General features: G+C 35.7%; 2 protein-coding genes, 1 non-coding gene and 1 pseudogene across 3 annotated transcripts; 3 read left to right on the top strand and 1 right to left on the bottom strand.

The window, feature by feature from the left end:
• Nucleotides 1-1,748: 1,748 nt before the first annotated feature.
• LOC106330957 lies at nt 1,749-2,933 on the bottom strand. The gene is made up of 2 exons (XM_013769342.1): nt 2,828-2,933; nt 1,749-2,770 (listed from the first exon to the last, which is right to left on the bottom strand). The coding sequence occupies exons 1-2, from the start codon at nt 2,931-2,933 to the stop codon at nt 1,749-1,751; spliced, it is 1,128 nt and encodes a 375-aa protein (XP_013624796.1).
• A 7,188-nt stretch (nt 2,934-10,121) lies between these two features.
• On the top strand, nt 10,122-10,733 carry LOC106333811 (auxin-responsive protein SAUR36-like). The gene has a single exon (XM_013772213.1). It carries the CDS (start codon nt 10,188-10,190, stop codon nt 10,668-10,670), a length of 483 nt encoding a protein of 160 aa, XP_013627667.1. The 5' UTR covers nt 10,122-10,187; the 3' UTR covers nt 10,671-10,733.
• A 665-nt stretch (nt 10,734-11,398) lies between these two features.
• On the top strand, nt 11,399-11,472 carry TRNAN-GUU. The gene has a single exon. It is a non-coding gene; the product is annotated as a tRNA-Asn (tRNA).
• Nucleotides 11,473-21,460: 9,988 nt separating this feature from the next.
• Nucleotides 21,461-23,549, top strand: LOC106332102 (annotated as a pseudogene).
• Nucleotides 23,550-24,392: the final 843 nt, after the last annotated feature.

The raw sequence follows: 24,392 nt of genomic DNA, 5'->3' as shown, positions 1-24,392 counted from the left end.
ACTAAAAATGTTGGAAGGAGATAGTATTGGGAGAAAAGGTTTTGAAAATATGGACTTTCAATATAATGAAGATGGTGGAACGTCTGGACAGCAAGAGAAAGGTATAATTACATTTTAAAAAGTATTCTTGTTGTGTGTTGTTCTTGTGTTGTGTGTTGTTTTTGTGTTGTGTGTGGACAAAAAGACAAAGGTATAAATACAATATTAATCTTGTGTTGTGTGTTGTTCTTGTTGCAGGTAATGAGGACGAGGAGGATGAGGATGATGGGAAGGAGGCTGAGCATGATGATGATAATGGCGAGAAGGATGATACTGAGAAAGAGCATGAGGACGAGGAGGCTGAGGATGATGGGAATGAGCATGAGAACGATGGGAAAGAGCCTGAAAAGGAGCTAGAGGTGCAGCCAGAAAAAAAGGCAACTGGTAACTTGTTGTGCTGTGAATTTGGAGCATTGACATTGAAAATTGGTTCTAATGTGTTCTGACATTGTTGTAGATGATGCTGAGGATGATGGGAAAGAGCCTCAAAAGGAGCTAGAGGTGCAGCCAGAAAAAGAGGCAACTGATAACTTGTTGCACTGTGAATTTGGAGCATTGACATTGCAAATTGGTCTAGTGTGTTCTAACATTGTTGTAGATGATGCCGAAGAATATACACTTCGAGTAATGGAAGCAGCTGCAGAGAAGGTTGTGGCAGAAGCTGCGAGAAAAGAAGCAATGACGAGGCCAAAGAGGGTGTTGAAGCCTTCACACTTGCAGAAGTCTCCTTTTGTTAAGAAGTGATTGAAGTTGTTGCTTTTGTTATGTTAGGAAACTTGTTTGTGGCTTTTGTTAAACTAGATCTTTTTAAAACTTCTACTGATGTAAACCTTGTTAGGAAACTTGTTTGTGGTTTTTGCATTATAAAAACTGGATTTGCAGTTGTGTTTAGTTTAATAGAGAAGATTTGCAGGTATTGGCTATAACTAATATTACTGGTTTTAGTGAGTCTAAGTTATTAAGAATGGTACAACTAGTACAACTATCAGAAAGATGGAACAATTAGCTTAAATAATATGTGTAAAATATGAGACACAATAAAATAGCTTTCATAAACATGTTATAAACATCTTAAACGTGGTTGAACATAAATAACACATAGTTGTACCACTTTATGTAGTTGTACCAATAAACCAGTTGTACCAGATTGCACATAGTTGTACTTTTGGACCGAAAATGCAATTCTTAGTTGTACTAGATAAAAATTATAATTTCATCGGTTGTACTACTTGTTTAGGTTTACTTACATGAGCCCAAATATTATGGATGCATAAATATTGCAAAAATACGTTCTATGTATGTTTTCAAAAATAACATGGACAAACATATTAACAAATCCTAAAAGTATTAGGTAGATGAAGAGAACATATGTGATTGTGTAATAAATATTCAAAATTTTTGTTAAAACTAATTGTAACTCAATATTAACCACTCTAAACATCTATCACTTTATCCGGTTGATTTTCTTTTGCATATTAATTACCATATGGGATCTTTCAAATTATAAAACAAAAGAGTTGTACTAGTTAAACTAGTATTTCCTGCATGATATATATAACATAGTTGTACTACTTGTACCAGTATCACTTGGATAAGTTGTACTAGTTCGACCGGTATTACGACACAGAAACAACATATTACATAAATAAGATCCACAACACATAAATAAGTTCCACAACTCATTCATCATTTTCTTTGTTACCACTTTCTTAGTTGTCACCTCCCTTGTCGCCACTTCTTGCGCTGCCACTTCCTTCGCTGCCACTTTCATCGCTGTCACTTCCGTCATTCTCACCAACCAATGGTGGATAGCTCTTCTTTTTCTTCCTCCGATATTCTCCTGCGGATGGGAATCTAGTAACTTGTAGTCTTCCTTTTTTTTTCTCCACATACGGAAGGAAGACAACCTGAGATCGGATTTCCTCAGGAATTCTGTAACTTTCCCATGATGAATGATGAGGAACTGGATATATTGTCCTATAATATGCCAAAGACCACTGCTCCATCCAATAATACCTAGAACAATAATGTTCAGCCATTTCTCCACGCGACATGATGGCAGCAAGTGCATGCACACAAGGATACCGGTCAATATCAAAACACCTACAGTAGCATGTTTCGTTGCTCAAATCAACAAAATAACCTTGACCATCCTTCCCAATCACATTGTAATGACGTTCAAATCTGTTTAGCTCCCTCACCTCGAGCTTTTTTGCCTTCGGATAATTGTGATGCAATATCCCATGCACGTGTGGGACTAGTATATGCCTCTCTGGTACACGTAAAGATAATTGTCTATATTTGTTAAACCATTCTACAATCTTCCCCACCACCACATCAATCATTGGCAACAACGCATATTTCCTTGGTTCCTTTAAAACATCATTGATAGATTCAACAGTGTTGGTTGTATCTATGTTGTACCTTTCTCCCGGAAATTTACATCTTGCCCATTTGGTCTCATGAACACTGTCATCTAGATAGTCGGCGGCTTGAGGATACATGCTCCTGAAATCATTGTAGCATTTCCTGAACTCTATCTCTGTGTACATGCCAGCAATTTTTCTAAACTTTTTGGCAACCCCTTTCTTGTTAACACTGCTGCATGCTCCGCAGACATTATTAGACAAGTTATAATTGCAATATCCATGGATCGCCATTGGGTACACCTCGTGTACTTTCTTGATGATGCTTTGGTTTCTATCAGTACAAAATACAAGCTGAAGATCATCTGGTATCAAAGTTTTCAATATAGTCAAAAACCACTCTCAGCTCGCATTTTTCTCACCATCTACTACCGCGTAAGCGAGGGGATAATGATGATGGTCTGGATCCTGAGCAATGGCAATGAGAAGCACTCCTTTATACACACCATTCAGGGGAGTTCCATCCATTATTATCACTTTTCTCATCGCCTTAAACCCTTCGATGCAAGCTCCGAGCGCAAAGAACATATACTTAAACTGATTAGTCTCATCCACTACTAATCATGTAATGGTATCAGGATTCATCCTTTCTAACATGTACAAGTAAGATGGCAGTCTAGCAAAACTCTCCTCAGGGTTGCCACACAGATCATTGACAGCTTGGTGTTTCCCTCTCAAAGCCGTAGAATATGAAACCTTAACACCTAGTTTGTTCTTCACCAAATTTATGATAGTATTTGGATCTGGAGTCTTGAATTGGCATGGATAATCAGCGTGCACCACTGATGCGACCAAGCTTCGTGTGCCTCTTTTCCCCCTCTTGGTTATACTTTCCTCTCCCCGAGAACACGTATGCATCTTTCTATACCTTCTAATAGTGAAAAAAGCCGAGTTTTCAGCTTTGCAGCTCGTACATGCCATCAGCATCCAACCCCACGATATTTCAATACGTAAAGAACTGGATTCAGCTTAAATATATCAACCTCAAAACAATTCGAATGCACTCCTTTGTCCACTAAATCTCTCACTTCATTCTTAGTAGCAAATTCTTGATTCAAACGCATATCAATATCATCTTCCCACTCAACATTGACAACTGTTTCTTCAACTGGTGTAACAGCCGCCACCTCCTCCCTATCATCCATTTCATCACCCTCTCCCTTGCCTTTCTCATGCTCATACCCATCTGATTGTTTTTGAGGAACAATTGCCAACTCCTCAACTCCAACCATACCATAATTAGCTCTAGCATCACTCAGAATTTTCTCATTCATAGAAAATTGCTCGTTATTCTGATTTTCTGAGACGATTACTGAAAGCTCCACATGCAAGACACTACGCCGGGTTTTTTTGTCTACCTCCATTAAATATCCTAAAACATCTTCATCATCCAAAATATAACAAGGCCTCTTATTCTCCACAACTAGAGGAAAGTAACTCAGTTGAAGCTTCGTCGCAGCTACATCGATATTCATTTTCTTGCATATTCTATCAACCAAGTGAGAATAAGTAATCTCCTCATATCTTCCTTTTATCACTAATGTAGAAATATGCCGGTCTCCACCATGATCAAAATGTATCACCACAGCTCCACTATTATCCATAGTTCTTTAAATGGAGTAAAAACCAACATTACCGCTAAATAGTTATACGAGTTCTGCTGCCGCTAAAATTCTGGTTATAATAGTATTACCAATTTGACTGGTTTACGTGTAACAGTAGTTATAAGTTATACTAGTAAAACCAGTTATACTACGTTCACTTGGCACATGACTACTATAAGTTATACAAAGCTCTACCCATATCCTTATTCAATGTTATTTAGAGTTTTATCAGGTGTACTAGTTGTACGTTTCGTATGAGCAATATCAGTAATACTAGTTCTACCACTATTACTACTTTCACTTTTTTAAAAAAATTGTATCAGTTGTACTATAAACAAACACGAGTGTTTCTACAATATTGTGCTTCATATTTTAACAACATTATTTAAAACCTTTAAACATGACTCATAACATTAACATACATATTATGTGACTAAACTGAAATAAAAAACAATAAAAAAATATGAGAGACAGAGAGGAGTGAGAGAGAAAGAGAGGAAGAGAGTATACACTTACCTAGTGATTTCAGAACCAAAAACGACGCACATGTGCTGTTTTAAGGTGTCGTAAGCTGTAGAAAAACCTTAAGAAACAGAGTTACAAGTTTTTGGATGAAGAGTTGATAAAGAGAGCTTTGGTTGGTGAAGGGAGTAAATTTTTGTGTTAGTTGAGTGTGGTTGTAGGAAAATGAAGAAGAAGAAGGTGGGTTAAATTTTTGGTGGGACCCAGTCGATAGAAAGAGAAAGAAATGTACGAAAGAAGAGATTTTGAAGGGAAGATCGGATTGTTACAGAAGAAAAAAAAAGGAAAGATCGGATGGCTCAGGTTATAAGAGAGAGGATCTGATCTAATGGTCAACACTGAACTATCATTAGAGGTAAAATGGTCATTTTACACTCCTTGGTCCATCTAGATTTTTTTTGGATGTGGTAGATTAGGTTTTGGTCCATTTAGTCCAAACAAGATTTAAGTTCTTGCTCATTGAAATAAAAAAGTATACTCTCTATAAAGCAATACATATTGTTTACAAATGATGTTTGTTTTCATGCTTGATTTAACATTTTATTGTTATTTTATCAATTTTAGGTGTGATAGATTAATTTTTATTTAATTTAGATGCTTTTCTTTATGTTTTGGTTCAAAATTTTTGTTTTTTACTTCGGTTATATCCGAACCGAACCGATATAACCCGAATTTGTACAATATATGATTACTTTATGGGTTTTAGGACGCAATACAATTTGTACCGAATCTGAAATGTTATTATCCGAACCCGACCCGTACTAATAAAATTTTAGTATGGAACCTATGAGCGTAAACCCGAAAACCCGAAAAACCCGATCCGAATGCCAACGGATACCCGAACGCCCATGCCTAACTAAAAGATACTCCCTCCGTTCTTTAATGATAGACTTTTTAAAAAAAAAATTCTTTCAGAAAGATGTATTTTTTGTGTTTTGTAAGAAAAAATTGTAAACTTCAAGAAAATTAATTGCCTTTATTGAATTTCTATTGGTTAAAAGTTATTAAAAATTGAAAATTGCAGAAAATGATATATTTATTATGGTAGTTTAATGTGTTTTCTTAATATTTGTGAAAATACTAAAAATTATATCTTTTAGGAACGGAGGGAGCATTATCTGTCAAATACCTAGAATAGTCAGCAAATTTTTAATAAAGAGCTAGCAACTGTATTTTTAACGACCTTTTCAAACTCTTTAACTCCATGCCCATTAAAGTCCTAGCTGTATAATCTTCGATAAGTTCCTGAAATTTCAATAGAATACATTTTAACCAAAAAAATAAGTCAATAACACATCGATCGCAGTAAGAAGACAAAGTGCGTTCGTCGGCATCTATTAACAACAAGCACGTTTCCCATACAATTTCCGCCCTACCTAAATATTCGGAATTTTCTGCAACTTTATCTGACCCACCACTAGGCACGAACAAAAACCGTGGCCCGACCCAAAGTAAGCGGTTTGGATCGGTTGCTGTTCTGTCAAATAACTCGAATGAGTTTTGTCTATATTGTCGTTTTCTGGTTCGGCTTTTATCCCATAACCAAATCAAAGCCACTGGAAATATTTTGAGTCAGGGCATAAAAATAAATAATTAATATTGTTATATGATAACATTATATAGGGGTGATGAAAACCCGAACCTGAAAATTCGATCCAAAGAAAAGTGAAACTTTAAGTTTTATAAGAGGAAAATTCAAACTCAAACCAAACTGAATCCAACATAATATCCGAATGGATTTGTGTTCTAAAGTGAAATTATAATTTTTTTCACTTAACAATCATTTTTGCTCATGCCACCAAACGATTGTTAGTGAAATTTATTTAAAATTTTCAAATTTGTGAACTAAATTGTGTACTTTTGACTCAAAACAAGTATTTGAATAACCGAAACCCAAATTAGAACAAATCTGAATTTAAAATGGGTTCAACCGGATTTTCGATGTGTTACTATATTTTTTTGATTTTCATATTGGTAAATCAATAAGATCAACCTAAATCAAATGGTCAAAAATAAAAAAAAATATCATCAGGAATTTTTAAAATACATATGATATACATCAATTTCTTTGAATATAAAATTTAGAATGTATTATTTTCATATTAAGTTAAAAGAACCGGACTAGATTAGACTATGTATACAAACTAATTCATTGTAATAATATTCCTCATGAAAGCTAATAATACTTCTTTTGATTCCTAAAATCTCATTAATCAATCATAATATTAGAGTTAATATCCAAAAGTATATAATTATCATTATGAACAACCGGGTTTGTCTGTTGCCCGTGAACATACCCCTATGAAATTAGTCGGTTGGATTTCAACCCGTCGAATACTCCGTGTTATAACAAAAAAACGAAGAGAAGAAGAATCCTCACATGAAATAAGATACCATAGATCCATGTGAATCTTTGTAAAAAATCCAACAAGAGACCTTCCATAATAAATAAGCATGACATATAAAATAAATTAACCTGAGTTTCAAACCTAGAAGAATTGTAAAATCTTCTTCCGGAGCCGACGAAGTCGAACGCCAAAAACCAGTGAAAAACTAGGAGTCTAGGACTCTAACACATCCATGCATACTCATTTATTCTTACGGAGTTTCAAAAATTTTTTCATCATCACAATTTACAAATGATAATTCCTCTTTTTTTTTCTTCTAATCCGTAGATATCCGGCGAACTGAGGCCCAACCAAATATGGTTATTCCACCACGCTAGACATGCTGGGTTGCTCGCAATGAAAATTAGAAATCCATATCGTCTAGCCACACAAACAGATAAATCTGAGTTTTGTAGGTTTGATATAATTCCTCTATTTTCCTTATCGAAGAAACCCCAATTTCAATTTAAAAAAAAAAAATACAACAGTTACATATTTCAAATCTAAAACTGCTAATTTTTTTTGGTTTTCATATTGATAAATCTATGAGATCAACCTAAATCAAATGGTCAAAAATAAAAATATCATCCTAAATTTTTAAAATACATATGATATACATCAATATCTTTGAATATAAAATTTACAATGTATTATTTTCATATTAAGTTAAAAGAATTAGACTATGTATATAAACTAATTCATTGTAATAATATTCCGCATGAAAGCTAATAATACTTCTTTTAATTCCTAAACTCTCATTAATCGATCATAATAGTAGAGCCAATATCCAAAACTGGAGATTCGTGCTTAATTATCTTTCTACTTCAATTTCTTTTCTTGGAAAAGACATACAAATCATCTTCTTTCTTTGTTTTGTTATGGCTAGTACGATTTTTGAAAAAAATGGAAGAAGCAAAAACAAGGATCTCTCCGTGCATATGGAGATGACCTCTTATGCAAAACACATGTGTTGCTTAGGTCTACGACGGTTCTTTAACTTCCAATTTGAAGAATTCTTTCATTATCAAAGTCTACTTTGCAAGCCGCCGTAGCTTCCACAGCATGAACAGCTGTGGAGAAACTCTCGACCTTAAGATGTCTTCCTCGGCCTTACAGAGGACCACACACACTCACCAAAAATGACCTTACTTCTCAAGTAAGTGAACTAGAACAAAGTTATGGACAAACCTGAACTTCAGAAGACAGAACACGGAACAAAGTATGAAGAACAGAGCAAGACATAATCAAATGTTAACCCAGTTGTTGGGAAAAGTCACACGGCGCAGCGGAAATACTAATGATCGTGTTCCCCTGACCTTGTGTGAACCTGTGAAGAAAATAGTTCGACGATGGCGGGATGTAATATGCAGAAAAACGTAAATGAGACACACAATTTTTACGTAGAAACCCCCCTCGATGTGAGAAGGAAAAACCACGGGACCATAGTTCACTCAAAAATCCACTATATAAATGGTATGAGTACAACCACGTCCTCCCTGTTCAACAGTCTGAACAGAACAGAGAGTCTAGCTACAAAGAGCTATCTCCAACACAAACAACAACAACAAGAGAACACAAAGCTTCAAAACCGGCAGCAACCAAACGACCTCAGTTCACAAGAATTCCGGCATCCAGAGACTAATCCAACCGTACAAATCCAAGATAAACAAGTCAACAATACCTCCGCCAAATCGTAGCTCAAGAAGAGAAGATCTCACCGTCGGATTTACCAAACACCCAAGACTGTCCCGCTGAAGAACTGTGACGACCAGCTTCACTAAAACCCAGACAACAGAAGATCCAACCGTTGAAATCTAAATCCCTTCAGTGAATCTCTAACCCACTGACTGCCGAAGCTTACCACAAAATATCAGCCCGATCAAGTTCCGTTTGATCCTCCAAAACCAGTCTTGAAATAGCCTGACGAGTTTTCTCCTCCTTCTCTCTTCTTTCTCTCTTTTGTCTCTCTCTCTAAACTCTATTATTGTGAGTCTACAGTGCAAAGGGTCATGAGAATTATTATTATGTCTCATGCCCACTTGGTTCTCTCCATCTAGGAGGGACCCAACAAACTCCCCCTCCGACTAGATGGAAGAAACAGCCATTCCGGCTATCTCTCGGCATACTTCAAGCTTCCCCCTCGGTTTATTTAATCAGAAGATTAATCAACTAGTGGTTACGTAACAATGATCAAAATAACTAACTTATCAGTAAGAATAAATAACTATTTTTTACAAATGCTAAGTATATATATTAATGTAATTGTCAACTTAATTGATGTGGTGGAGATGAAAAATTCTTGTCCTTTTTCTTCTTATGTTCAGGTCCTGAGTTCTCGTCCCAAATGGAAATATAATCCTTTTTTAGTGGAAATACAATTGTATATGAAAGTTGATGAAAATATTGTAATTTGGAGCTAGAATTTTCATAATTGTATTTTTTTTACAACAAACGGATATTCTATTAATCAAACTTAAGGTGGTCTGGTAAATAATAAATATAATGGATCTATATATTTGTTTTAAGTCAACTATTTCGAAATTCCGTAATTTGAAAAGCAAGCTCAAATAAACATGCTACCTACGTAGTTTAGTTAGGTTAAATTCTTGAATAATTATACTCCAATTAAATCAAAATGTAAAATATCTTAGGTTAATATGCACATCTATGAAAAAATAATTTTATATAAAAATATCATTAAAATATAAATTATTTAATTAATTACAAAATAGACTACAAATATCCTTAACTCCACAATTTTAAAGAAATTTATACCATTTTTATGATAAGTATGATATGTTCATTTTTTTAGGTTTTCATTCTTTTGTTTTGACAAAAAAACATGTTCTCACTGGGGGAATGAAAAGTGAAAACAAGTGCTCTATCCCCCTTTTTCTCCCTCACAAACTCTTTTCTTAACTTAAAAGAATAAAAAGCACATCTAAAATTACATCTAAAATTAAAACTCAGAAAAAGTATTTAAAATATTGAATTTAGTTTACCGAAAAAATGTTGAATTTGGAAAACTATCCATCATGCACATGTAAAAAACACACGTACATCACATATTACCATCCAACGGTCACAGCTCAAACCCCTATATAAAGAGGTTGCTTCCTTCCCATACACAAAACAGTCTTTCTTCAGCTGTAAACACAAATACAGAGAGAGAGCAAACCCATTTCTTGAAATTCGATTTCAGACAAAGCATGAAGAGAGTCAGAGGTTTCAAAATTGGACATAGATCTGTCAAGATATTCAAATGGATCCGATCAAGAAGAATTCGAACAATGAAACGTCAGTACCGGTCACGAATTACAAACCCGATCGCCGGAATACGGTCATTAGCACGGTGTCTAAGCCATGGAGCCAAGAGACTGTGCGGTGGCAAGAATGATTTGGGTCAGGGTCAGATCCGACTGGGTAAGGATCCAAAAACGGCTGTTCCGAAGGGACACTTGGTGGTTCACTTCGGCGAATCAGACGGCGACACGCGGCGGGTTGTAGTTCCGGTGATCTATTTTAATCACCCATTGTTCGGAGAATTGTTGGAGCAAGCGGAGCGGGTTCATGGGTTCGATCAACCTGGTCGGATCACGATTCCTTGTCGGGTTTCTGATTTTGAGAAAGTTCAGACGAGGATCGCCGCATGGGATCATTGCCGCAGGAAGAGAACTTACAAGATTCTCTAGTTTGTCACATTTCTAGTTTTTTTTTAAATAGTCAAAAATCAGAAAAAGAGAATAAAGAAAATACAGGAAATTTGTTAATATTTTTAGTTTCTTCTTCTTCTTGTATTATACATTTATACACGGCATGCCGATACATAATTGAAAGATTGTGTTTATTTTTATGCATTTCTTTTATCAAAAGAGAACATAGTTAATAAGTTTTATATATATTAGAAGATTTATCTGTGATTTTCAATTTTATGGTAGCATAGGAAGAGTTTGATTGTTATTCTGTATTGGCATTGCAGTGGTACGAATACATCTTGTGTATAGCTTGTTACTATTAACTGTACTAAATGCAATCTAAATGGACTAAAATCTTGATTGGTTATTCTGTATTGCAGTGGTATGAATGCAACTTTTTAGTTCTTAATAGGTTTAGTTTTTTGTTGAATCTTAGAGATGAATTTTTTTATTAAGTGGTTATTTCATTGGTTGGAAATGTTTTGGCTGATGTGGCATGCTTTATAGGGTTTAAAATTAACCCCCTTTTATATCAAGGAGATTGTCAAGTCCTTATAGTTGTGTAAATTGCAATAATTTTTCCTATAATTATATCATCGTTCTTCTGTTCATATCGTCACAAAAGCCTCAGTTAGCAATCAAAAACTTGTTATATTAACTGAACTAACTCGGTTTCTTATTACAGTTACTTGTCATATATAATGGTGAACAAACAACGGTACGAAGCTTCAGTAGCTCAGTTGGTTAGAGCGTGTGGCTGTTAACCACAAGGTCGGAGGTTCAACACCTCCCGGGAGCGTTCTTTTAGTGTTTACTAACTTTTCTTCTGAACGGGTTTTACGACAACACTATCGACATAGCTGCTTGTTACACAAAAGCTAGGAGCACTACGAGTCTACCGGAGGATTTGAAAGTTGCTGGGAAATGCACATTGAGATTGACTCTAGTTTCAAAAAGGGATACAGTAGGAAAGGAGCGATTCAGTTTTTTTTTTCATCAAGGAATACGAAAAAGCCATGGATACATTGACATATCAAGAACGTCTGAAGCATGATCCTAAGAACCAGGAGTTGTTTGATGATGTTAGAAATTTCTGCATCTCGTTTATTATTAAAGCTATGTAATCCGAGTCAGTGTGAAGCATATAGACAAAGCGAACCAGGGTGATCTGGCGCCAGTAGAATTGAAGGATAGACGAGCAAAGGCAATGCAAGATCTAGATATTGGGGGTGATTGGTTGGGTTGTAGGAGCTGACTTTAGCTTTAATATTAATCTACAGCCTTTAAATCACCGATCATGCTTTATCTTGTTCTTTAAAACTACAACCAAAAATTAAAAAAATGGCTGTAAAAGCCTTATTTTCTAAATCCCTATCTTTTGTTGGGGAAAGTCACACGGCGCAGCGGAAATACTAATGGTCGTGTTCCCCTGACCTTGTGTGAACCAGTGAAGAAAATACTTCGACGATGACGGGATGTAATATGCAGAAAAACGTAAATGAGACACACAATTTTTACGTGGAAAACCTCCTCGATGTGAGAAGGAAAAACCACGGGACCGTAGTCCACTCAAAAATCCACTATATAAATGGTATGAGTACAACCACGTCCTCCCTGTTCAACAGCCTGAACAGAACAGAGAGTCTAGCTACAAAGAGCTATCTCCAACACAAACAACAACAACAAGAGAGCAACACAAAGCTTCAAAACCGGCAGCAACCAAACGACCTCAGTTCACAAGAATTCCGGCATCCAGAGACTAATCCAACCATACAAATCCAAGATAAACAAGTCGAAAATACCTCCGAAAAATTTCAGCTCAAGAAGAGAAGATCTCACCGTCGGATTTACCAAACACCCAAGATTGTCCCGCTGAAGAACTGTGACGACCAGCTTCACTAAAACCCAGACAACCGAAGATCCAACCATTGAAATCTAAATCCCTTCGGTGAATCTCTAACCCACTGACGGAAGAAGCTTCCCACAAAATATCAGCCTGATCAAGTTCCGTTTAATCCTCCAAAACCAGTCTTGAAATAGCCTGACGAGTTTTCTCCTCTTTCTCTCTTCTTTCTCTCTTTTGTCTCTCTTTCTAAATTCTATTATTGTGAGGCTACAGTGCAAAGGGTCATGAGAATTATTATTATGTCTCATGTCCACTTGGTTCTCTCCATCTAGGAGGTACCCAACACCAGTTACACCCATTAACGAGGGTGTTAGTCTAGGCTGGGAACCTCCTCCCTAAATCCACAAAATATCAGATATTACAAGTGGTTTAGACCTCAAAGCCTTTTACACTGCTAATCTTGGTTAAGCCTTACCTCTAATCTCTCAAGAACACTAACTGCTTATACTTTGGAAAATGTTCTCTCAACTTGCTCATACCTATCTCTCTACACAACGTCAAATATATATAACTCAACACTTGTCCTAATGTACCTCGAGATGCACCAGCAAATCACACTCCTCCTCTGTGCAGTTCATTTAATAATCGACCTTATATGTTCATTCAGTAGCCGACAAACCGTAGTTTCTTTTGCTTTATCAGGACTGAGCCAAACGGCTATTCTTGTGGTCCTGCAATCTCAAGTTGTCACGTGAGCTTTCCTTTACATCTTTAACCTTTCTCTCCACGTCTAAGAATCTCTTTAGCTTTGATCTTCTTTACTAAATATCCCAACAAATCTCCACCTCATAAAGACGGATCAACAAGAAAAATAAGAAGATTTTACCTGAGAATCCAAGATGGGTGACATTTGATCTAGTTTCATGGATTCCTGTTTCTGGTTCCTGAGCCTGATTACTGAGCCTTGACCCTCAGTAAGTTCAATGTTGCTTGAAACTTACTGACTGGCAAAATGTTTTTGAAGATATCTACTCAATTGTTCAATGTATATATCTTCAAAAATTCCACAAGACCCTTCTCGATGATTTCTCTGATCTTGTGATACTTTATATCAACCTGTCTTTTTCTTTCATGATACATGTTGTTCTTGGATAGAGCAATGGCACTCTGAGAGTCACAAAACACCTCGACACTCCTCTGTTCATAACCAAAGTCTTACAACAGACCTTTAAGCCATACAGCTTACTTGACTGCATCATTCATCGCCAAGTATTCTGCCTCTGTAGTTGACAACCTTTTGTAAGCTTGATCTCCAACTTATGGTGTTTCCTCCAAGTGTAAACACGACTCCACTGATTGATCGTCTCTTATCAAGATCCGCAACGTAGTCTGAATCACAATAACCCCTCACCACAGACTCTAATCCTTTCCTATAACACATCCTTGTCTTCATTGCTCCTCTAATGTATCGCATGATCCATTTAACTCATAACTAATGATCCTTGATAGGATTTCCCATGAATCTGCTGACAATTTCTATTGGATACGAAAAATCAGGCTTTGTCCAAATCATTGAGTACATTAAGCTTCCAACAGTATTTGAATATGGAACTGATTATATTTCATGTATAATCACAAGTTTTGTGTCTAACTATACTATTTTCTTTGCAGAAGTTATCAAACCTTGTGTTGCAGAGCTCAAGACCATTGTCAGTTCTCAAAATCTTAACTTTTTCTTAGTTTGATTCTCGATCATGATACACCAATCCGCAAAGGTACGAAACGCTTCATGTTTATGCTTCAAGAAGCAAACCCAAGTCTTTATTGTATATTCATCTATAAACGAGATGAAGTATTGACATTTTCCTAGAGAATATGGTACACTAGGTTCTCCTCATAGGTCTGAATGGACATAATCCAGCTTGTCTTTTGTATCATGAGTTGCAACAGAGAAACTGACCTTCTTTGCTTTTCCATATACACATATCCAACACTGTAACCTTATTTTTATCAAAAAGACGCTTCTTCACTAGTAGACTCAGATTCTTCAAGCTCATACGTCCTTATCTTCTGTGCCATAGGACTGTATCATAGCTTCTCTTCTCAGTAGCATAAAACTGACCAATTTCTGGTTTTCCTTGTAGTAGATACATCTTATTATGTCTCTTTTCTTTTAAGAAAATTTTGTTATCTTTTTAGATACTCAAGATTCCTTTCTTCGACTCAAAACTATATCCTAACTCTTCCATAGTCTTTATTGACAATAGATTTTGGACCATCTCAGGGATATACTTGACGCCTGTTAGCAGGGACATGGATCTATTTTGATTCTTGATCCTTAATGTTCTGATTCCCCTGACATCTGATGTTGTCTTATTCCCCACGTGTACTGAACCTCCACTAACTTCCTTGAGGGTTTCGGGCCACTCTTTCATATAAGTCGTTTGATAGCTGCAACTAGTGTCCAAAACCCATTCATTCTCAAGATTTATCTATGTTGAATAAAGAGATTCTAGCACATATAAACCTGCAGCTTCATTCTTATTTTATTTTACTATTGTAACCACTCCTCTGCTGTTGTTTCCTTCGTACTTCTGCTTGTTCTGAAACTTGCCTCTGCTATGACAAGAGCCCTTAAAGTGTACTTCTTCACTACAAGACCAACATACTTTCTTTCCCTTAGACTTTGAGCGAGACTTAGACTGTCTAGAGTACTTGTCTTTGTATTCAGACCTCCCTCATTGGTCTCCTTTCTCTCTGACATACAAGCTCTATGCTTGACCTTTAGACCCTCTAGAGTTTGACCCATTTTTAAACTCTTTTGCATATATTGCAACAACAACTTCATCCAGAGTGAGAATTGTTTTTCCTGGCCCATACCTCAATGTATAACGCAACTGTTCAAACTGCCTTAGTAGTGACATGAGGAGCAATATAGCTTGGTCTTCATCAGATATCATAACGTCAATATTCTCCAGATCCGTTATGAGATGGAGATAGTCATCAATATTACTTTCAATAGACATTCTTTCAGACATCTTATACCCATAGAGAATTTGCTTCAAATAGAAACGGTTTGGAAGTGCTTTGGCAAGAGACAACTTGTCTAAAGCTCTTAACATTCCTGCAGTGGTTTCCTCCTCTCTTATCTCTCTGAGAACTCTGTTGGTAACACTCAAGACTATAGTGATCCTAGCCTTCTTGACTTTTTCAGCCAAAGCTTCTTCCTATTCTACACCTACCTTATTCTTTTCAACTATTTCATCCGGATCTCTAACCTTCTCTTTAGCTTTATCAGATTCTTCTAGAGCTTTGCTCAGCCCTTGAAGATCTATCTAAGCTAAGAGTTTATCCTTCCATAATATGTAATCCGCGTGACCATCAAACTTTTTAAGCTCCACTTTTGATGATGACATGATTTCTTAAAGAACCACACTTTGCAGAATCTGAGCTTTGATACCAAGTAACTCTAAACCTTAAAACGTCTCCCTCGGTCTTATAGAGCACCACTCACGCTCACCAAAAAGGACCTTGCTTCTCAAGTAAGTGAACCGGAAGAAAGTTATGAAAAAACCCTAGGCTTCAGAAAACAGACATAGAACATAATATGAAAAAAGAGCAAAACACAATCAAATGTTAACCCAGTTACACCCGTTAATGAGGGTGTTAGTCTGAACCGGGAACCTCCTCCCGGAATCCACTAGATATCAGAAATTAAAAGTGTGTTTAGACTTGAAAGCCTTTTACAGTTCTTATTTTGGTTAAGCTTTACGTCTAATCTTTCAAGAACACTAACAAGCTTATACTTTGAAAAATGTTTTTACAACTTGCTCTCACATCTCTCAACACAACGTCAAAGATATATATATAACTCAACACTTAACCTAATGTACCTCGAGATGCACCAGCAAAGCATGTTCCGCCTCTGTACGGTTCATTTAAGACTCGACCTTATATGTTTGTTCAGTAGCCGACAAACCGTAGTTGCTTTTTCTTTATCATGACTGAGCCAAACGGCTACTCTTGTGGTCCTGCAATCTCAATTTGTCACGTGAGTTGTCCTTGACATGAGTATTTAACTCTATTTACGAGTAACCAGATCTATTTAATGCTGATGGACAATTTCCCAGAGATTATTTGGTTGGGTTTTGGTCCGCGAAGTATCTAGGGTCAGCAAAAAAAAAATTACAATCTCAGTGGGCCAAGTGACCTTGCTACCTTATGTTCTTGTTAGGGATGTCAAACAGGTTGATCCGTCCCGTCCCGTTCCGTACCGCAGCGGGCTCGTCTTCGAGCGGGTCACGGCGGGTCAGGCCCGCGCGGGCTGCGGTCTTCAAAATGGCTGACCAAACCCGTACCGCAAAACATGTAGGCCTTTGCGGATCGGCCCGCGGGACATAGAATTACAAACGGACATATGGTTCCTGAACGCTTCAAGACATGATTCAGGACACTTTATCAGTTTCATGACGCATCAGTAAGTGAGTTTAGTCGATGATTGAACTGAATAAATCAATACACTTGTTAGTTGAAGATTTTGTTGGATCAAAACACTAGTTTATTTACTTTTGTTAGACTCCAAACATTTTAAAAATAAACAATATTAGTTGCTGAATCCAAATATTATAACTCATAAGTTCATAACAAATGATTTAGTTTTCAGAAACCAAAATTAAATAAAACCAATACCAAATCAAAGATGCTAATCCCAAAAATAAATAAATAAAAAACACCAATCACACTTCTTGTTCTTCATCTTTATCACCAACAAGCGACAAAAAGATAATGAAAATTTATCTTCTTCACCATCAACTTCATCTTCTGCAAATAAGAATAATAAAGATATATTGAAACCTAAAACTCCAAAATGTATGATATTGTGAACAAATACATATAGGCAAAACTAAGAAGAACCCATGGCGTGAACTAGATCTTCTTATTCGGTGGAAAGTGAGTTTTCAAACTTCTTATAATAACTCGAAGAAGCTTCACCGATGCAGATCGAAGGTGCTAGGGAGACCGGAAGCATCATCGACCCTGAAACCACCATCACCGGAGCTACATAACGTCGAATCGCCTTCTTTCTCTCTCTCTCTCTCTCTCTCTCAATGTTTTAGGCGAAAGCAGAATTGGGACTTAAGGTTGCGGGTCTTCAAAATCCCGCAGGTTAAGCTCATCCCGCTTTCGATCCGTCCCGCGAGGCTCGCAATTTTGCGGACTTACCAAATGGAGACCTAATCCCACCCCGCAACAAACCTTTACGGGCCAGGTCCGCGGTCCGCGGTCCAGGTCCTTGATTGCCATCCCTAGTTCTTGTGTTCCGCCTCTGGCTAAGCTTCGGTTTTGGGAACACGTGATTAACGTTTTGTTAGGTAGGTAGTAGCATAATTTAAAGATTGTCGAGAATATTTTAAAACCTTGAGACCTTGTTTTTTAATATTAAAACCTTGAGACTCGGCATAAGTGCCTGATAGTGTAACGTCGCCGCTTCCACTATTGGGTCTGTGGATTTTACTATCCCATTGATGGTTGCCTATTAATTTTTTTGGATGTTTAATAATTTGTTTCCTAATTTTGTAATCACTACATGAATCAGAACGTGATATTTTTGTTTTTTAATACGATGTTACCAATTACATTCTAATTTGTTACATATTTTTCCAGTACTCCAATATGTGTGACCGAAAATATAAATATAATTTAATAACTCAAATAAATAAATTAAATATTTTAATATATATTGCCATACTATACATACCATGATATTAGAAATACATAAGTAATTTTGTGGGATTTCTTGATTCCACAGTGATGGAAATTTTAATATTTCTTAAACATCTGCAGGCTAGTCATCGTTAACTCCTGCATGGTTTATATAGGAATTGTGGTAGAATTTATTAATCCAATATATTTCAAATAATATATAAAAGACTACACATGCAGACATACTCCATTATCATGCACTAGTTGAGTACTCTACAGATGCAGAAGTATATTAATTGCACTTTTTAAAAATGTGTTTATTCAAATTTAAGTTAGCTTGGGCCGAGAATGTGGAGATGAAGCTCTGTTTGTTTTTGACCAAAAAAAAAAAAAAAGCTCTGTTTGTTTTGGTGTTTCTGAAAAGTATTATTCTTTCATACAAACGACGCATTAGATAAACGTGTAATATAATTATTGGCTTTAATCGTTGTATTGTATAGAGTTTTTATTTAGTGTTATCAGGTTGCTAGGATTATATATTTAGGCAGCACTAGTCGACTGAGAAGTACACCAGATTTTTCTTTTTTAAAGCAATTTCGATGTTCAAGGAAAAAAATCAAAATAACTTGTTAAAACAATACAATATTAACTAAAAGTTCTCATGACGTTGAAATATATAGAAGAAACCATAAAAGTATTTTTTGGTAAATCAGTAATAACAAAGTTTGCCGACCTTAAAACGATAATTATCAACTAATCTAGGGAGTGTATTTAAACTGGAATTTTGAATAGTTGTATTAAAATAATAAATTATATCTTATTAAACATAATTTAAATAAAAATAATGTTATTGAAATACATTGTGACAACTTGTTCACCCGGCTTCTAATCCTGGGACGAATTATTCAACCACTAAACTAGTGCTGGGCATTCGGGTTTTCGGTTCGGGTCGGTTCGGTTTATTCGGTTTTCGGGTTATTCGGATTGGGATATTTAGGAACCGTTTAGGAACCGGACATTTTTCGGATCGATTCGGTTCGGATAGTGTCGGGTTCGGGTCGGGTTTCTATTTTTTTATAAAACCCAAAATGGAACCGTATTACAAATAATTCGGGTATGGTTCGGGTTTAAAGCCCAAAAAACCAAAAAAACCCCGAAAACCCGATCTAAACCAGGAAAAAACCGAAAACATGTCCGGGTTATTCGGGTAGTTCGGATTTTTGTAGATATTTTTTATTTATAAATTATATTTTATATATATTAAAATTAAAAATAATATTTTTTTTAATATATTCAAAATATTCGGGTATCCGTTCGGTTCTCGGTTCGGTCCCGGTTCGGTTTCGGTTTTTCGGATTTAGAAATATAGGAACCGTTCGGGTTTTTGTAATTTTCGGTCCGGTTTCGGTCCCAGTTTTTTTGGTTCGGTTCCGGTTCGGTTTTCGGGTGTCGGATAATATGCCCATGACTACACTAAACCATTTAGAATTAGGTGAATGCCATTTTGTCGCGCTGGAATTAAATCGCATATCTTTGCCAAAAATGCGAAGTCATTTGAGAGTATGACACCTAAGCCATCAGCATTTATTATAGACTCTATTCTCTCTCTGTTCCAGAAAATAAATTTTTTTAAAGTATTCAACGTTTATTAAGAATTTAATAAATATTTATAACTTAATTTTTCTTTTATTTTATTATACATTTTCTAATAACTTTTCACCATTAAAATTTAATCAATTCAAATATCTGCATCTAATGTTTATTAAAAGCATAAAAAGTATATTATAAATATAAAAAATCTATCTTTGTGGAACAAATAAAAAATCTAAAACATCTTACTTTCGGAAACAGAGGGAGTATTGATTTTCTTGTGAATAAATTTAATATATAGGATTATGAAAAAACAAATATACCAAAAAATATAACCATTGTTTGACTCTTTTAAACAAGAGACTATCCTCTTTTTATCTTTTTACTTTCTATATTTTTAATTATATAATCTAAAATTTTAGAGGTTATATTGATGCATATATTGAGTATAAGTTTTCAAACAATTTTTTTTAAAAGTTTTCATAATACAATACTAATATAAGAAAAACTAAAATTAAATTTAATAAATCGTAGCAAATAAGCACTCTTTCGAACTTTTAAAAACATATCACCCTCTTTTCTTTCACTTTTTATTTGTTTTATTATTACAGTGAAAATAATTTGGTTGAAGTACCAAGCGATGCTATCGTTTTAATGATAGTTTCAATAGCAGGTATTTCAAAGAGTATTAAAGCATTTCCAGTGGGTTATAGCCAAAAGGTTCCTAAAATACATGTTATATATTATATGAAAATATATATATATATATATATATATATATATATATTATATGAGAAATTTCTTAGCATAATTTTTTTTAGTCTATTTTCACAAAAATAGCATTCAATGAAGAAAATAACCAAATTAAACTTTATTAAAGGGTAAAAGTATATATTTATCTTAAAATTAATTAATCTAGACTTAGTGTTTAAAGTTAAGGGGTTGTGTTTTTGATATAGAATTTCAAATTATTTTTAAAAAAATTTAAAATTTTTAAAATAAAAAACGGCTATTTTAATTCTTTTTTTCTTAAAATACTATTTTGGTGACAAAAACTTGAAACAAACTATTTAAAAGAATTATACTATATACATATATATACGTATTTTAAGAATTTTTTTGGCTAGAATCCCAATTGGAAGTGCTTTTACTCTCGAGTTAAATGTAAAATTAGAAAAGCAAGAAAGAGACACGATCGATGAAAATCAATTCTAGTGGAAATATCCTCAACAAAAACATGAGAGCATGTTTATCCGGGTTTCAGTGAGGTTCTTAGTGCGTGGATCTCCACAAAATTCGTAAGGATCAGTTACAAAAATTACTAATTAAGAACCAATTTTAGTGAGTTTCTTACACTGTTCGCGGGCCCCACTGACTCGTGGCGATCCGCGATTGATTTGCTTTTTAATTTTTTTTTTTTTTAGATAAAAAAATTTTAAGAAATTCATTTGAGTTTCTTAGGGATAAAAATAGTGTGAGAAACTCTATGAAACATGTTAGCTTTTAAAAATCAGAAAAGTAAAATATACTTATCAATATTTTTATTATTTATTGAGAAATTCATGCACGTGCAGCCGTTGATATGCTCGTACCTTTTCTTCTCTGTGCTTTCCAGATCCTCCTTCAACCCCAAAACCCATTCCTCTTATATATAGATCCTCCTTCAACCCCAAAACTCATTCCTCTTATATATAGATTACCATATCATTAGAAAGGCGACATCACTAAAAAAAAAATAACGTGACAAAGATGTTTTACTATGTGATTCTCCCTTTAGCTCTTCTTGTCATTGCTTACAAATTCATCTTCAGCTATAGAACGCAGCGTTTCAACCTCCCTCCCTCTCCGCCTCACTCTCTCCCCATTATCGGCCACCACCGCCTCATTAAACCTCCCGTCCACCGTCTCTTCCATGGACTCGCCAACACACACGGCCCAATCTTCTACCTCCGACTAGGTACCCGCCGTGCGGTTGTCATCTCTTCCTCCGCACTCGCAAGAGAATGCTTCACGGGTCATAACGACGTAGTTGTATCGAACCGCCCTCGTTTCCTGACTTCCAAATACATCGCTTACAACTACACAACCATTGCGACCACACCTTACGGTGACCACTGGCGTAACCTCCGCAAAATATGCTCCCTCGAAATCGTCTCCTCAAAACGTCTCGCAAACTTTCTCCACATCCGCAAAGAGGAAATCCACCGCATGCTCACGAGACTCTCACGTGACGCACTCATCAGCAAAGAGGTCGAGGTCGAGTCCTTGTTTTACGATCTAACGTTCAACAACATCGTGAGGATGGTTACGGGGAAGATCTATTACGGAGAAGATGCTAGTGACAAAGCAGAAGCAGATACGTTCAAGAAACTCATTGCTTATATTACCAGTACTAGTGGCGCGAGGCACCCTGGTGAATACTTGCCATTCTTGAAAATATTCGGAAGGAGTTTTGAGAAGAAAGTGAAAGCTGTAGGAGAAGCCATGGATGCGATCTTGCAGCGTCTGCTTGATGAGTGTAGAGGAAATAAAGACGGTAACACAATGGTTAATCACTTGCTCTCTTTGCAACAACAAGACCCAGAGTATTACAGTGAGGTCATCATCAAAGGCCTAATGCTGGTAACAACCAAACACAGTCATTTTGTCACAACGACAACATTAACACACACATATATATGCACACATATAACGAAGCATCGTATTATTACTTTTAACAAATTTATTTATTATATATATATATATATATGTATATATATATTAGAAAACGAGAAATTTGTAAATAGATGAAATTAAAATGTTGACTTATTTTTTGTTGAAATATAGCCACTGAACTAGATAATATTAATATATTGACTAATTATTACGATTTATTTATTTTATAATATAAATATATATATATATATATCTTTTCATGAGCACTAGTATATATATTACGACATTAATATATATATAACAAATGAGCTAATAATAGTCTGCAAAACAGGGTATCATGTTTGCCGCATCAGAAACATCGGCCGTGACAATAGAGTGGGCGATGGCGAGTTTGTTGAATCATCCAGAGTTGTTGGAAAAGTTGAAACTAGAGATTGACGAGAAAATCGGACAAGACCGCTTGATCGAGGAAACAGACATTCCAAACCTGCCTTACCTCCAAAACGTAGTGTCGGAGACACTCAGGCTATATCCAGCAGCGCCGCTTCTTGTGCCAAGATTAACAGTAGAGGACATCAAGATCGGAGGCTACGACGTGCCTCGTGAGACGATGGTCATGGTGAACGCGTGGAGTATACACAGAGATCCAGAACTGTGGACGGAACCAGAGAGGTTTAATCCAGATAGGTTTAACGGTGGAGGAGAAGGAGAAAAGGACGATGTCCGTATGCTGATAACCTTTGGAAGTGGACGGAGAATGTGTCCCGGCGCAGGATTAGCGAACAAGATTGTGACGTTGGCGTTAGGATCTTTGATTCAATGCTTTGATTGGGGAAGAGTCAATGGCAAAAAAGATTGATATGACTGAGGGTCCAGAGATGGCAATGCGTAAGGTGGTGCCGTTACGAGCCATGTGTCAGCTTCGACCCGTTATGAATAAGCTTCTTACCGAGTCAAAAGTTTAGTTCTGCTTCAGTGTGTTTCTATTGAAAAAAAAACTATTATGCGAATAAATTGTGTAGTTACACTTCGGTGCTTCTCTGCAACCAAACCTATATGTGTAATGCGAATAAATTGAAAAACCTAGCATTTTTCCTTTTACATAAATATTACCATGTTTTTAGATTGGTTTTTGAGCTTATTTGGAACAAACTAAAAATGAACTTGAGCATACAAGAAAGAAAGATTCAACATATACCGGTGAAAGAATGAACTTTTTTCTTTAGGGAATTAAACAGTGGTGGTAGTCCAGTGGCGCTTGAGGGAATAAATCCAATACGGCGAACCCTGGTTCGAATCCCGTTGGCCACACGGATATGGGCTATTGCTTTCAGCTCATTTGAATGCCAAGGAAAGGGTCTATCCGTGGGCTGTATCTCCACCCGGGGATTAGGTCTGTGTCTTTATTTGATCCGGGTTTAACCCTTTTATATGTTAAAAAAAAAAAAGAATGAACTTTTTTCTTTAGTATATATGTATGTATGTTAAGAAGATATGTTATTTATTTTCAAATATATATAAAGTTTTTTGACAAAAAATCAAATTGAAAACGACATTCAATTAATTCGATGTGTGATCTGCAAATTATAGCTTGTATGTCGGTTTGGTACTAAGCGATATATCCAATAATGTATTCTTCTTTCTTTTTTTTTCTAACCAATTCAATAAAGTATTCGAAAAGATATAGTGTAAAAGTTATATGCAATACAGTTTTGCATGGTTTTGGCTCTTTTCCTAAGATCATTGGAATCTCCAATGTATAGTTCTATAATTTCATTTAAATCATGGATCTCTATTATAGAGGTAAAAATGTTATAATATACTCTCTCTTTTCTTAAATATAGGATGTTTAGAATAGTTTCTATGTTCCAATATGTAGGATGTTCTCATATTTTTAGATAGCTATAAATTTATCAAAAACTGTG

This window comes from Brassica oleracea, chromosome C3 (assembly GCF_000695525.1).
Source record: "Brassica oleracea var. oleracea cultivar TO1000 chromosome C3, BOL, whole genome shotgun sequence".
NCBI classification, from domain to species: domain Eukaryota; kingdom Viridiplantae; phylum Streptophyta; class Magnoliopsida; order Brassicales; family Brassicaceae; genus Brassica; species Brassica oleracea.
This window is presented reverse-complemented; position numbering and strand designations above follow the sequence as displayed.